Source organism: Mesoplodon bidens (assembly GCF_964165515.1).
Source record: "Mesoplodon bidens genome assembly, chromosome: 3".
NCBI classification, from domain to species: domain Eukaryota; kingdom Metazoa; phylum Chordata; class Mammalia; order Artiodactyla; family Ziphiidae; genus Mesoplodon; species Mesoplodon bidens.
In genome coordinates, this window is record NC_138178.1 from 166,646,376 (window position 1) to 166,660,882 (window position 14,507).

The window sequence follows — 14,507 nt, forward strand, 5'->3', positions numbered from 1 at the left end:
TAAACACAGCAGTGTGTATTACCTAGAAACAAGGACTCTCCTGCAAAACTGTTGTATAATACATTAAAATAAGGAAATAAGCACCGATATGATACTACCATTTCATCCACTGACTCCACTTGACTTTTGGTGAATGCTCCAACAATGTCCTTTATGATTACCGTTTCCTTTTTTTTTTTTTTTTTTTTGCGGTACGCAGGCCTCTCACTGTCGCGGCCTCTCCCGTTGCGGAGCACAGGCTCCAGACGCACAGGCTCAGCGGCCATGGGTCACGGGCCTAGCTGCTCTGCGGCATGTGGGATCTTCCCGGACCGGGGCACGAACCCGTGTCCCCTGCATCGGCAGGCGGACGCTCAACCACTGTGCCACCAGGGAAGCCCAACCCTTTCCTTTTTTGTTCGGAATCCCATCCAGAATTACACATTGCATTTAGTTGTCATGACTTGACATTTTTGAAGCATATATGTTCTAGATTTTTTTTTCTGTTCACATACAAATATCTATATGATTTTTTTTAAAAAAGAAATGGGGCCAAATTATCCACATATTTTCGAACAGTGAAAGTAGATACAGATTTACTTTATTTAATACTTGGTATTAATAAACTTTCAAATGTTTTTGAATAAGTGAATGAATTCTTTTTAATAATTCTTTAGTAATACATTATGTGTCCGTACTTTGATTATTTAATCCAGTGTTTCCCAAAAGTATGGTGTAAGGACCCCTGGGGACTACCTGAGATACTTTTATGGAGTCCACAGACTGTTTTTCATGATAATATTAAGATGTTATTTGCCTTTTACTGTGTCTGCGTTTATATTGATGAGTGAAAGCAATGGTGGGTAAAGTGCTGGTGCCTTAGCATAAATCAGGGCAGTGGCAGCAAACTGTATTAATCACTGCATTTTTCATTACCACACACTACCACTGTAGTTGCAGTGGCAGCAAACTGTATTAATCACTGCATTTTTCATTACCACACACTTGTAGTTCAAAAAAGTCAGTTTCACTTAAGAGTGTCCTTGATGAAGCAGTAAAAGTTATTAACTTAATTAAATCCTTTTAGTAAAAATTTTTTTAATAATCTGAGTGCCAAGATGCGAAATATACAAAAGCACTTGTGTTGCATACTGAAATATGATGTTTGTCCTGAAGAAAACCACTTGTGTAATTGTTTGAGTTGTTGAGTTAAACTAGCCACTTTTTTTTTCCTGAAACACTGGTTTTACTTGAAGTAATGACATAGTTATTCAGACTTGGCTATTTGGCAAATATTTTCCCAAAAATAAATAATTGAGCTTGTGGATCTAAGGAAAACAATTGACAACATTTCTTGCCTCAATCTGATAAAATTGAAACTTTCAAGTGAAAATTAGAATTTTGGAAAACTTCCGCCCGTCGCTGTGAGACTGACAACTTAAAAGACTTTTCTGATGAGATTGGTGGTGATATTTGCAAATGTAATTCTTAAAAATATTGTCAATATTTGTAAGATCTGTGTAACTTAGTGAACTAGTATTTTCCAAATAACTAATGCATGAAGTTGCAAAATAATGTACAAATAAAAGATCCAGTCAAAGTGTAAGATAAATCAGTAAATTTTAGTAACAGAGTACAAAAGTTATCGGTATGGTTACAGATTCCACATTACAGCTAACCTTTAAGAAACTACCACTTTCTGAGTTTTAATGTGATATCAAAGAAGAATATTCATGAAAAGGCTATTTAAAAATTTTTTCCAACTATTCATCTTTGTGAGGCTGGATTTTCTTCATATACTTTAACCAAAACAATATATTGCAAGAGATTGAATGCAGAAGCAGATGTGAGAATCCAGCTGTCTTCTATTGAGCTAGATATTAAAGAGACTTGCAGAAATGTAAAATAATGCCATACATCTTACTAATTTTTTTTGCTTTGGAAAATATAATTATCTTTTGTAAAAAATGATGTTAATGTTAACATGTAATGAATGGTTTTATTACTTTTTAATGAAAAGATAAATATTTTTTAAATCTCTGTTTTAATTTCTGATATGGTGAATATTAATAAATATAACCCACAAAACCCAAAAATTCTTTGAGGTTCTCAGTAATTTTTTTTAACACTTTTAAAAAATTTTTATTTATTTATTTATTTATTTTTGGCTGTGTTAGGTCTTCGTTTCTGTACGATGGCTTTCTGTAGTTGCGGCAGGCGGGGGCCACTCTTCATCGCGGTGCGCGGGCCTCTCACTATCGCGGCCTCTCTTGTTGCGGAGCACAGACTCCAGACGCGCAGGCTCAGTAGTTGTGGCTCACGGGCCTAGTTGCTCCGCGGCATGTGGGATCTTCCCGGACCAGGGCTTGAACCCGTGTCCCCTGCATTAGCAGGCAGTTTCTCAACCACTGCGCCACCAGGGAAGCCCTCAGTAATTTTTAAGAGTCTAAAAGAGATCAAAAAGTTTGGGAACTACTGATTTAATCATTCCATGTTGATGGATTTTAAAGTTATGTCCAGTTTTTTACTATTACAAACATTGCTGCCATGTACTTTTTTTCTTCAGGTTTGTGTGATCATTTCAGTAGGATAAATTCCTAGAAGTAGAAATGCTGTCTTAAACGACAAGCACATTTTTAGTTTTAGATGTTGACAAACTGCCTTCTATCATAGTTGCACTAATTTTCCCAGAGCGGATGAAAGTACCCTTTCCCCATTAGTAATTAGCATTGCCAATTTCATAAATTAAAAGATGGTATTACATTTAATAATTTTTCATAAATCATTAGTAAAGTTATATATCTTTTTTTGGCTATTAGTTATTTTTCTTATTTTATAAATTGCTTGTATATCATTTTGTCCTTTTTTGATCTTTTTCTTAACTGATTTGGAAGAGCTCCTAGGACAGAGTAGCTTCTGATAGTCAAATAGTGCTGCAAATAATTTTCTCAGTTTCTTTAAATTTCTTGAGATTTAAAATGTCAGAATTTTTTTTTTCCCTGTCACCATATTTATTCACGTTTTCTTTTGGGTTTTATATCATGTGTAGGTCTCACCTACACCAAATTATAAAAATACTTCTCTGAATTTTCTTTGCCTGATTGGTGATTTTTAGCCAGTTTGATTTAAAGTAAACCCATCCTGGCAATGTGACAGCTCAATTTTAGTACTAATCTAAATAGGATCTGTAATTGCACATAATGGAAACCTAAGTAATTTCAGAGGAAAATTTAGTTTAAAGATGATGAATCAATTTAGAGATGTGACGTATCTCACACCCCACTGCCTTAACCCCCTAATATTGATATTTCCTTTCATCTGCTCTTTTTCTGTAGTTGAGGAAACGTGTGAAACTTGAAGGGAAAGAACTTGAAGAATACTTGGAAAAAGAGAAACTAAAGAAAGAAGCTGCCAAAAAACTTGAACAGTCAAAAGAGTAAGTTGTTTTCAGACAGATTAGAAGTTTATGTAAATAATTTGATAACTTATTTCTAGACAAAAACGTTTAATTGAAAATATATATTTTTTAAAGAGTTTTCTTTTTTTTAAATTTATTTATTTATTTTTGGCTGTGTTGGGTCTTCGTTTCTGTGCGAGGGCTTTCTCCAGTTGCAGCGAGTGGAGGCCACTCTTCATCGCGGTGCGCGGGCCTCTCACTGTCACGGCCTCTCCCATTGTGGAGCACAGGCTCCAGACGCGCAGGCTCAGTAGTTGTGGCTCACGGGCTTAGTTGCTCCGCGGCATGTGGGATCTTCCCAGACCAGGGCTCGAACCCGTGTCCCCTGCATTGGCAGGCAGACTCTTAACCACTGCGCCACCAGGGAAGCCCTAATTGAAAATATTTAAATTTTCTTTTGACTTTATTACGTTTATTACATCTTTCCAGTGGTGCTAGAATACTAAATCCTTTCAGTGCTAATGTTAATATGTATTTATTAACTGGCAGTTAATGCTATATTTCACAAAATATCAATCCAATAATATTATCAGTATCACTGAATTAATAGTGAATGTTAATTTATTAATAATTTTATAAAAATTAAAAGTCTTTTGGCGACTTTATGACCTTTATCTTTTCCCAAACTCCTTTAGGGCAGACATAGATTCCAGTGATGAGAGTGATGTTGAGGAAGATATTGACCAGCCATCAGCTCATAAGACTAAGCATGACCTGATGATGAAAGGTGAAGGTAGTCGTAAAGGAAGTTTCTTCAAACAGGCTAAAAAGTCTTATCCTATGTTTCCTGCCCCAGAAGAAAGAATTAAATGGGATGAATATGGAGAAATTATCAAGTATGTGAGCAAAACAGGTTTTTCTTTCTTACAGATTGGAGGTAGTAACTGTATTGTCATTTTAGCTCAAAGAATTTGGTCTTTCTGGTCATCATGTACTTAGTTTCTGAGTATCTCAGCTTGTAGTTTGAAATGTAAAAATAGAAAGGTTGAGGAACATACAGAGAGTTAATAATAAAGGAAAACTGGTAGTTTTATTACTTAGGTATGTGAAATGTTTAAAACAATGATCAAGACTCTTTCACGCCCTCCCCACTTAAAAAGAGGTAAAGGATGTGCATTGGAGAAAGACGTATGGTAGGAAGAATTTTGATGGCTAAGGTTATGTTAAGTTTGGGAAATGGGTTATGTCTCAAGTAGTGTTGCACACATGTTTTAGTTACAAGAGGAATAGGAGATAGTGTGAGTGGAACCATAGAAAATCTACCAAATCTATACCCACTATTAGAAAAACAACTGAAATCACACATTCTAACCACACTACTGTCCTGAATAAAGATCAGTAAATGTCAACTGCCTTTTAGCATAATGCACGCCGTCTTTCACAATTTGGTTTCTCCCTACTTTTCTATTATATTTCTCTATATTTCTCTTACAGCAGTGTGTGTTCTCCACTCTGGTGGTTCCAGCCTTCTCTCAGTTTCCCCCTGCTCAGCTTTTTCATGTCATGCCTTTACCCATGTTCTTCCTTCAGCCTGGTTCTACCTTCCCATCCCAAGCTTTCAGGCTGCTGAATCTGACCTCACAAACCACTGGAAAACTTCCCTGTCTCTCCCTTGCCACCGCAACACAGTTAGTTCCCTCTCTTTTACTTTCTTTGTAAATATCTTGAGCATATGGTCTTAGGTCATCCTTGAATTTAATTAGGAAAATTCTACTGTTTACTTGGCCCTCTAAAATAGTAGGGAGAAAAACAAACCATCTAAACCGTATTGGTGAGTTTGCTTACCATTTCCCTTAATTAATGGCCAATCTGTTTATCAGATGGACAGTGCTCTTTAGCTTCAGTTTTCTTATCTGAAAAATGGGGGTAAGAATACGATGAGGTTAGGCTTTTTAAGGCACTTAGCATAGAACCTGACTCATAGTAAATGCACTTTAAGTGGTTGCTACTACAGTTGTTATGCGGATTACAGTTGGAGCTGTTGGGCTCCTGCAGCAATCTAGATGTTGGGTGACAGAGGCCTGGATTCTCAGGAGTGTGAGGGGCGTTGGGGGTAGGGCAAGATAAATACAGAGATTAGAGAGAACATTAAAAAAAAGTTTGCTTCTTAATTTTAATGTAGAACTCTCTCTGATATTGGAAAATAGCTGTGCTAGTAGTTTGTTGAAATAAAGATGAAGGCTTTTGAGGGAGCTAACGATTTTGTGTCTCAGGTTTCTCTGTAATGTGCAAAAATGGAGAGTCATCTGCTTTCATCGGGCAGGGAAGGAATCATGTGGGTGTCTTAAGGAAACCAAAGGAGATCTGAGATTTATAAGGATTGGAAATTGACAAGAGAAACCACAGACATTGAGAAAAAGAATCACTGAAACAAATGCAGGGTCGGGTTGCAAGAATACTTAGGATAGCCACTAAGGTGTTCTAATGACGTGTCTAGGTAGGGCCTTTTCACTCACCCACGTGGTGTGTTTTAAAGTGTACTCCTTGATGGTCATGAAGAACATAATATATGCAGTCATCTGATAATTGATATTGTGAAGTTGCACTGACTTTGGATCAAATGTGTATTTGAATCTTGTTATATGTGAGGAGTCTAAAAATTATGCCATCTACTAATTAGTTGTATGTATTAAATAATATCGGCTTGCTTGTTGCTACTTCTAATTAGAGACTTTTTATTTAGACCAGAGGATTTCTTAGTGCCAGAACTTCAAGCTACTGAAGAAGAAAAAAACAAATTAGAGTCTGGCCTGACAAATGGAGATGAACCCATGGATCAGGATTTATCTGATGTTCCTACTAAGTGTATTTCTACAACAGAATCTATAGAAATAAAGTAAGTGCTCTTGTTGCATTTTGAGCATAGATTACGAGGTAAAATTTCAAGCGCTTGAATCACATAATTTACATTGTTTCAAAAGTGAGATTTCTGAATATCCTCTAGTAAGTTTGTGCCTTTAAAATTTAATTTTTTTCTTCTTGTGAAGTATGGTGGTTTTTTCCCCTTCATTAATGATATTTGAGTGCCAAAATGAATTGGTGGTGAGGAGGGGGTTAAACTTTAAATTGTACATGTATGTGAAAAAACATTCTTTCTGGTCTTTCTAGTAAGTCTAGTAGCAGGTGAGCTTGTATAATTCCAAGTTTAATTTTTCTAAACGCTTGTTTAATAAAATAAACTCCTTGACTCAAACATTTCTGCGAGTGCATTAACATCTTAAAAATAGCAGTCTTAAAAATACCACTGTGTCTTAAAAATAACCACTGTGCCTTAAAAATAACCATTGTGCCTTAAAAAATTGTGACCCTTTTTTTCCCTGTTTAGTGCAGTTAACACCAGTAAATGGTCATTTTGGAATATATTTTTTAAAGTTATCAGAGCAAAGTGGCTTTTTGTCTAGTGGTATCATCTAGTATACGTTCTTGGGTATGGCTAAGAGCTCAATAATACATACTAACAATATAACACGTGTATTCCTCAAATCCTCATTCTATATATTGATACATTTCTTTCCTGATGATAAAAGCCATTAAAAACCTAATTTTAGAATTAACTTACAAGAAAAGTAAGCTTGAATAATCATCTAATTACAGAGCCAGGGTTACTTACATAGACTATGAAGGACGCTCTGATGGGGATTCCATTAAAAAAATCATCAATCAGATGAAACCACGACAGTTGATCATTGTCCATGGACCACCAGAGGCCAGTCAGGATCTTGCAGAGTGCTGCCGTGGGTTTGGTGGGAAAGATATTAAAGTGTACATGCCAAAGCTACATGAAACAGTCGATGCCACTAGTGAAACTCATATCTACCAGGTAAGTATGCTGGCATTTGAGCCACATAGAAATAAGTACTTTTTGTTGCAGATTAGGACAGATAGATTAGGAATACAGTGGTGAGTGAAACAAATGTGGTCCCTTGTCCTAGGAGATTTTATAGTCTGTGGGGCTTGTAACAAGGAAATAGCATTTATCATACTGTTATACCTCTGATAGAGGAAGTACAGGATGCTATGAGAGTATAAAGAGGGAGATTCCAACCCAAATTTGGGAGGTTTAGAAACAGTTTCCCGGAGGAAGGGATAACTAGGCTGAATCCCGACGGCTATTTAGATGGGTTGTCAGGGTGGTATATAGAGTGGTAAAGAGAGGGAGAAAAAGTGTTCCAGGCAGAGGGAACAACATTTGTGAAAGTATAGAGGTGAGGGGAGTGGGGAGTGTTTAGGAATTCAGAAGTTTTCTAAAAATTCACAAATGTTAAGGTTCTATTCCTAATTGAAAAAAATGGAGACAGGTATAGAAAATAGGAATGGCACAGAGGAGGGCTTGATTAACTCATATCTGGTAGTGGGTGATGGTATCAGGTAAGGCAAGAGTGATGTCTATATTTGTTTGGAAAAAATGGATTGGAATTCACCAGGCAGCAGCGTCATTCTGGGCAGAACAAGAGGAAGCAGCGTTCCAGGAATATGGAGGTGTGAAACTGCGTGGTATATTGAGGAAACCCTAAGCCATTCAGCACTCCTGAAGTAGCATCAGGTCCTAGGGGATGAGACTGATCAGTGGTTCTCCACCCCGGCTACACATCTGGAGAGCTTTGAGGGAGTCAAGGGGCTCAATGTTCTGGCCTTAGTCTCACCAGTTATATTAGAATCACTGGAGGTGGGACCCTGGCATTAATGTTAAAAAAAAAAACAAACTTTCCGTGTGGTCCCAATGTACAGTCAAGGTTAAGAACCTTAAGAAAGTAGACAGGGGCCCTATGATTTTACAGGCCATTAGGTCATTACCAGTGACAGTGAAGATCAGATGAATGAAAGATTTTCAAATTTTAATACACAGTACTAGAGTTAGAAAATGATAATAGATCATATTTAATTGTTAAGTTATACCCTTTGGGCTTTATTTCTCTCCCTTCCCTTTGCATCATATCTAGGTGAGATTAAAAGATTCACTTGTCAGCTCCCTTCAGTTTTGTAAGGCAAAAGATGCTGAATTAGCTTGGATAGATGGTGTCTTAGACATGAGAGTTTCCAAAGTGGACACAGGAGTTATTTTAGAAGAAGGAGAACTAAAGGATGACGGAGAAGACTCAGAAATGCAAGTGGACGCTCCTTCAGATTCTAGCGTTATAGCACAGCAGAAGGCCATGAAAAGTCTGTTTGGAGATGATGAGAAAGAAACAGGTGAAGAAAGTGAGATCATTCCTACTTTGGAACCCTTACCACCTCATGAGGTAAAAAGCATGTGCTGCTTCTCTCCTTTAATTTGTCATCCTTTGAATGTTTTTTTAAATGTTTTTAACCATTTAAAATATGTCATATATAGGCTCATTTTGGAGTTTTAAAAAAATTACTCAAGATATGTCTCAGTGTGCGTGCGTATGTCCTCTATGGCTGGAGAATGATGACGATTGTAAGGAAACCTTTAGCAGATCTTCTTATAAGATACATAATTGTTTCATGATTTGTTTTTCAGTATAGATTTTTAAATATTAACTTTGATGATTGTGAGGGTCATCTACCTGCTTCCGGTCAGGAGATTTATAATTCTCTAAGAATGTCATACTCTCGTACTCCATTTTTGTGTGTTATTGATTCAACTTAGCCACTTTTGGTTTTGATACAGTTAGAAATCATTTATTTCCTATAGGTATAGTTTTAGTCTAGTATTTTATTTACATGTTCTCAAGAGAGAGCTAGTTAACTGGCAGAGCTTTCAGGTAATTAACTTATAGCAATATCAAAACTATATTATGAGAGTCTGACACGACTGTCAAGTGATGTCTTTGGCCCTTCTGTGCAATAAAGAATGGAGAGACGGCCTCTGTCATTGGATTCCCTTCAAGTACAACAAAATTGTGGGGAGGAATTAGGAACTTTCTTCTCTCTGTGCTAAAGCTGGCACTCTTCAAAGCAACTTCAAAGCGTATGTCCTCTGGCTAGAGAATATATTCAAAGCAGCGGCATTAGGTTGAACCGCTTGCCTTTCTGATTCTAAAACCCACGCATTCACTGTGAGGGAGGAAGGAAAGTGGAAGTGGGATCAGGGGAGAATTATCCTCTGAACTGTATACAAAGGACTGGGATCTGGAAAATGAATTTTTTGTTCAGTTCTGCCTACTTGCACTCTAGTTGACCCCCTTAGCCAAGTGGGGGAGTGAAGAGCATAACATTATCAAACGGCTTTCTGTTATTATGAGGCACGACTAATAAAATTGATTGTGAAACATTCAGAAAATTTGAAGGGCTTTGTAATGTAAAATAATGAGCTAAAATTCAGACTAACAGCTTGGAGTGTGATTTATAATCTTGAAATGATGTGTCAAAGGAATTCAGGGGATAATAGGAAATATCTTAGAGATCATGTGTTATTTCACTTTATTCAGTACAACTGTGTGTCTGGTGTTTTATTTGAAGTTCTTCTTTCCCCTTTAACCTTATCTAAGGTTCCTGGACATCAGTCCGTTTTTATGAATGAACCAAGACTGTCGGACTTCAAACAAGTCCTTTTAAGGGAGGGGATCCAAGCTGAGTTCGTAGGAGGTGTACTCGTTTGCAACAATCAAGTAGCAGTCCGTAGAGTAAGTGTGTTTTTAAGAAGGGCTGAATTGAACAAATGCTCGTGATGTTTAGTTATTTTGAATTCTGTAATTCTTGGATTGAATTAATTTTACAAACCGGAGATCAGTAATTTATAGTGAAGACATCACATTTATAGTGATGACCTTGACGGCTTTTAAAAGTGACTCTCAAAGACGTGATATATAATTTTATTGTAAATTTTTATTATTTGAATCCTGTGACATTTGTGTGTCTATGTAAAATTCATGGCTTGAATATCATATCCATATTCTGTGAATCAGAGCAGTCCATTTCCTAATCAATCATAGAGCAACCTAGTTGATATATTTTGGTTATTATGTCTGCATATTAATGGATAGAAAGTCTGCTAAATAACTTATTTTTTTTACTTGGTTTCTAGACGGAAACTGGACGCATTGGATTAGAAGGCTGCCTTTGTCAAGATTTTTATAGGATAAGAGACCTTTTATATGAACAGTATGCCATTGTGTAAAGGACATGATGTCAAGAAGTATCTGTTTGACCTTTCTAAGAAAAAAGGATTCTTACTCTAAGCTTTTGCTTTTTTGTTTTGTAAGATACAAAAAGAATCTGCCAGAAAAACTTAACATGCATTAGATTTTTAAAAATGTAAATAGAAACCATATTGCTAATGCTCAAATGAGCATGCTGCCTTTTGGCTTTCAGAGTGAGAGATCCTTACAAGTGTGCAGGCCCTGGAGTTGAAGGTGATTGGCTTCCTTTAGAGACCCCTTATTCTAGAAGGGCTTGTTACTTGAATAAAACAATGCAACTTAGCAAACCAGTTCATGGCCTTAGAGAAACATGTTTGCATGAATTCTTGCAAACTGTTTCTTACATTTTCTGGAATGAAAAATGAGAATTTATCTTAAAAAGATGCGCTATAAAAAAAACCCTGATAAAACAGTTTTTTGAGCCTATGTATTTAAAAAACAAAAAAACAAAGAGTGTGTGCTGTAATTCTTTTGAATTCCTGTATGCAGTTTTCATCACAGGGAGCTTATCTACTCCATGCCTACGTTTCCCAGTGATTCACTCTACTGTGAGATGGTACACATTTGGTTCAGAAACCAGTTTTTATTTCTCCCATTTCCTGTTCTATCAAGATTTTGTTGTTGTTGTTGTTCAGCTTGAATTATAACACCATCATTTGAATATACATAATTCAGAAAAACTTGACGTGTTCTAGTCTTAAAGGTCCTGCATACATTTTAAACACATCTTAACTATCAGCTAGGTTACTGTACTGGAGACTGTTTTGTGCTTTGCTTTTAGGGAAACAAATGTTGAACCTCACATTTTTATAAGGTAGCAGTATAATTAAAAGGTGTAAAGGTCTTCATCTCTTAGGCTTGCTTTCTCCTAAGCTTGCCCAAGCAGTGGTTGGATTTTATACCCATTACTACAGAAATAATACTGAAGTTGGATAAGGCCATCCATTCTATGTTCGTGTCTTTCTTGGGGCTACCAGCCCTGATACAGTATAAACCGCTTGAGTTTAAGAGTAAAAACAGTGTATGCAGTTCTCATTGAACTTAAAAATGAAAGTCATGCCACCCTATTGTAATCTGTGGGTGCTTTTTTAGAATGTAGCTTAATCATTACAGACCTTGATGTTTATTTCTTATTTAAACCCTCCTCTTTACACTTAAGCATTTTTTAGAAGGGTCAGATTTCTTGTTTAACTTATATGGCTCTATGTATAATACAACCCAGTGATATTAGACAAGAATTAATATTTCACTCTATTTCAAATGCTTAGAAAGCTTTTATTGTGAGTTAAATTGCTAATGCAAAGTTTACAGCCTTCTGGTACTGAAAACCAGACACAGAAAACACGTTACAGACGATGAAGATAAAGGGTATGTCTTCTTTGCAGAGCTTTGAAAAAAAAAATCACTTAAACTCTTACTACTGAATAGAGTAAGCCTAGAATCCTATTTATATTCCAGGGAAAAGAAAGTCTGCATTTGTTTCATGGCTTAAAGCATCTGGTTATACATATTACATTGCGATAGTGATATTGAAAAATGGTCTCTTGCCTAGCGTTTTTATTGTCCTATGAACAGGAATTAAATTTTAAAGTACTGCTTGAAGATGGCTGTGCTAACTAATGTCAATGCAGGAGCAATATTTTTACCTGTTTCTAGATGACAGTATTACTAAAATTTCAAAAATGAAGGCATTTGTTTAGTCTCAGTTACTTAAGAAAAATATAAATTTTAAAAAGGACTCTGAGGTAAATGATGAACTCGAGGCACTTTCAGATCGTCATTGTTCAGAGGCAAAATAAATACAATGGACCATCAACTGATATCTATAATTTGGTTAAAAAGAAATTTTGTTGTAATATTTGTGGCAGTGGGATTATAAATGTCAAGTATCATTGCAAACTTTCTGTATTTTCATGAACCAGTAGGTGGCCTGAAACAGAAGTGAGAAAATCAATTTTCTAAGGAGGGCCTTTGCCTTTTAAAAAAAATTGAGATACGATTCACATACTTTTAAAGTTCACTCTTTTAAAGTTACATTTATTATTATTTTTTTTAGTATATTTACAGAGTTGTGCAACCATTACCACCATCTAATTCCAGAACACTTCATCACCCCGAAAAGAAACTCCGTACCCGTTAGCAGTCACTCCCCATTCTCAGCCCCAGGCAAGCATTAATCTATCTTCTGTCTCTATGAATTTACCTATTCTGGACAGTTCATAAAAATGGAATCATACAGTATGTGGCCTTTTGTGTCTGACTTCTTTCACTTAGCATAACTTTTAAGATTCATCGATGCTGTAGCATGTATCAGTATTCTTTTTATGGCTGAATAATATTCCATATGGATATACTGCATTTTGTTTATCCACTCATCAGTTGAGAGACATTTGGTTTGTTTCCACTGTTTGGCTATTATGAATAATGCTGTTATGAACATTTGTGTACAGGTTTTTTGTATGGGCATATGTTTTCAATTTGGGGGGGCATACACGTTAAGAGTAGAACTGCTGGATCATATGGTAACTCTGTGTAACCTTTTGGGAAATTGCCAGACTGTTTTCCAAAGTGACTGCACCATTTTACATTCCTATATCCTCGGCAACACTGGTTACTCACCATCTTTTTTATTTTAGCCATTTTAGTGTGTGTGAAGAAGTATCTCATTGTGGTTTCGATTTGCATTTCTCTAATGACTGATGATTTTGAGCTTTTCTGTACTTATTGGCTGTTTGTATATCTTCTTCGGACAAATGTCTGTTCGGATCCTTTGCCTATTTTTAAATTGGGTCATTTATCTTTTTATTGTTGAGTTAAAGAGTTTTTTATACTCTGTGGATACTAAATCCTTATCATGTGTATGATTTGCAAATATTTTTTCCCATTCTGTTTGTTTTTTCACTACCTTGATAGTCTCCTTTGAAACACAGAAGTTTTTAATTTTGATGAAGTCTTAATTTATCTGTTTTATTCTTTGGTCCCTTGTGCTATTGGTGTCATATCTTAAAAACCCATTGCTTCATCCCGTATCACAAAGATTTATACCTATTTTTTTTCCTGAGAGCTTTATGGTTTAATATAGTTCTTACATTTAAGTCTTTGATCCATTGTGAGTTAACTTTTATGTATGATGTGAGGTAGGGGTCTGATTTCATTCTTTTGCATTTAGATATCCAGTAGCCCCAGCATCGTTTGTTGAAAAAACTATTTCCTCATCAAATTTTCTTGCCGCCTTTGTTGAAAATCAGTTGCCCATGAGTATATGACTTTGTTCTTAGATTCTCAGTTCTATCTCACCGATGTATACATCTATCCTTATGCCAGTATTGTTTTGAATACTGTAACTATGTATTAAATTTTGAAATTGGCAAGTGTACATCCTCCAACTTTCTCTTTCAAGATTGTTTAGGCTGTTCTGTTTCCCTAGCATTTTCATATGAATTTTAGAATCAGTTTATCAATTTCTGTAAAAAGGCCACTCACTTTTATTAGGAAAAAAAAAAGTACTTGAAATTTAGAGCTTAAAATCTTAGAATGTTATGGCTAAGAGGGACTATAGAATTCATCTAGTTCAACATGTTTATTTTAGTATTGAATGAATGGGCCTATGGGAGGTAAGGGTTTGGCTTGAGTCAGATAGCTGGTCAGAGACAGAGTTGGAATTGGAACCTAGCCTTCATAGAGTCCGTTCACTTTATATTGAATGAATCTAGAATCCTTGTAGAATCCATTGATTCGATACTAAAATAAGTATGTTGAACTACATGAGTTCTGCAGTTCCTCTCAGGCATAACATTCTGAGATTTTAAGCTGTACATTTCAACTACCTTTTTCCTTGCACTGCTGTGCTGCTCCGCTTTCTTAGTTATTTTCACTTTGCTTAGGGGGAATATGTTCAGTTTATCTGCTCTAAGAACAGCATCTGGCAGCTGTTATTAGGACAACAGCCTGCTGAGAGAGAGACTGCT

The 14,507-nt window shown here is 36.0% G+C and overlaps 1 protein-coding gene across 4 annotated transcripts in view; it reads left to right on the plus strand.

The window, feature by feature from the left end:
- The window catches only part of CPSF2 (cleavage and polyadenylation specific factor 2), a 31,168-nt gene extending 18,002 nt beyond the window's left edge, over positions 1 to 13,166 (plus strand). For 2 of the 4 annotated variants that reach the window (XM_081230035.1, XM_081230036.1), the window contains exons 9-15: positions 3,315 to 3,415; positions 4,072 to 4,272; positions 6,120 to 6,272; positions 7,031 to 7,256; positions 8,377 to 8,676; positions 9,889 to 10,023; positions 10,425 to 13,164. In XM_081230035.1, coding sequence (XP_081086161.1) covers positions 3,315 to 3,415; positions 4,072 to 4,272; positions 6,120 to 6,272; positions 7,031 to 7,256; positions 8,377 to 8,676; positions 9,889 to 10,023; positions 10,425 to 10,517 — 1,209 coding nt within the window. In that variant the 3' untranslated portion in view covers positions 10,518 to 13,164. Of the gene's footprint in view, positions 1 to 3,314; positions 3,416 to 4,071; positions 4,273 to 6,119; positions 6,273 to 7,030; positions 7,257 to 8,376; positions 8,677 to 9,888; positions 10,024 to 10,424 lie in introns of all 4 variants that reach the window. The other 2 variants (XM_081230034.1, XM_081230037.1) reach the window with 2 other exon arrangements.
- Positions 13,167 to 14,507: the final 1,341 nt, after the last annotated feature.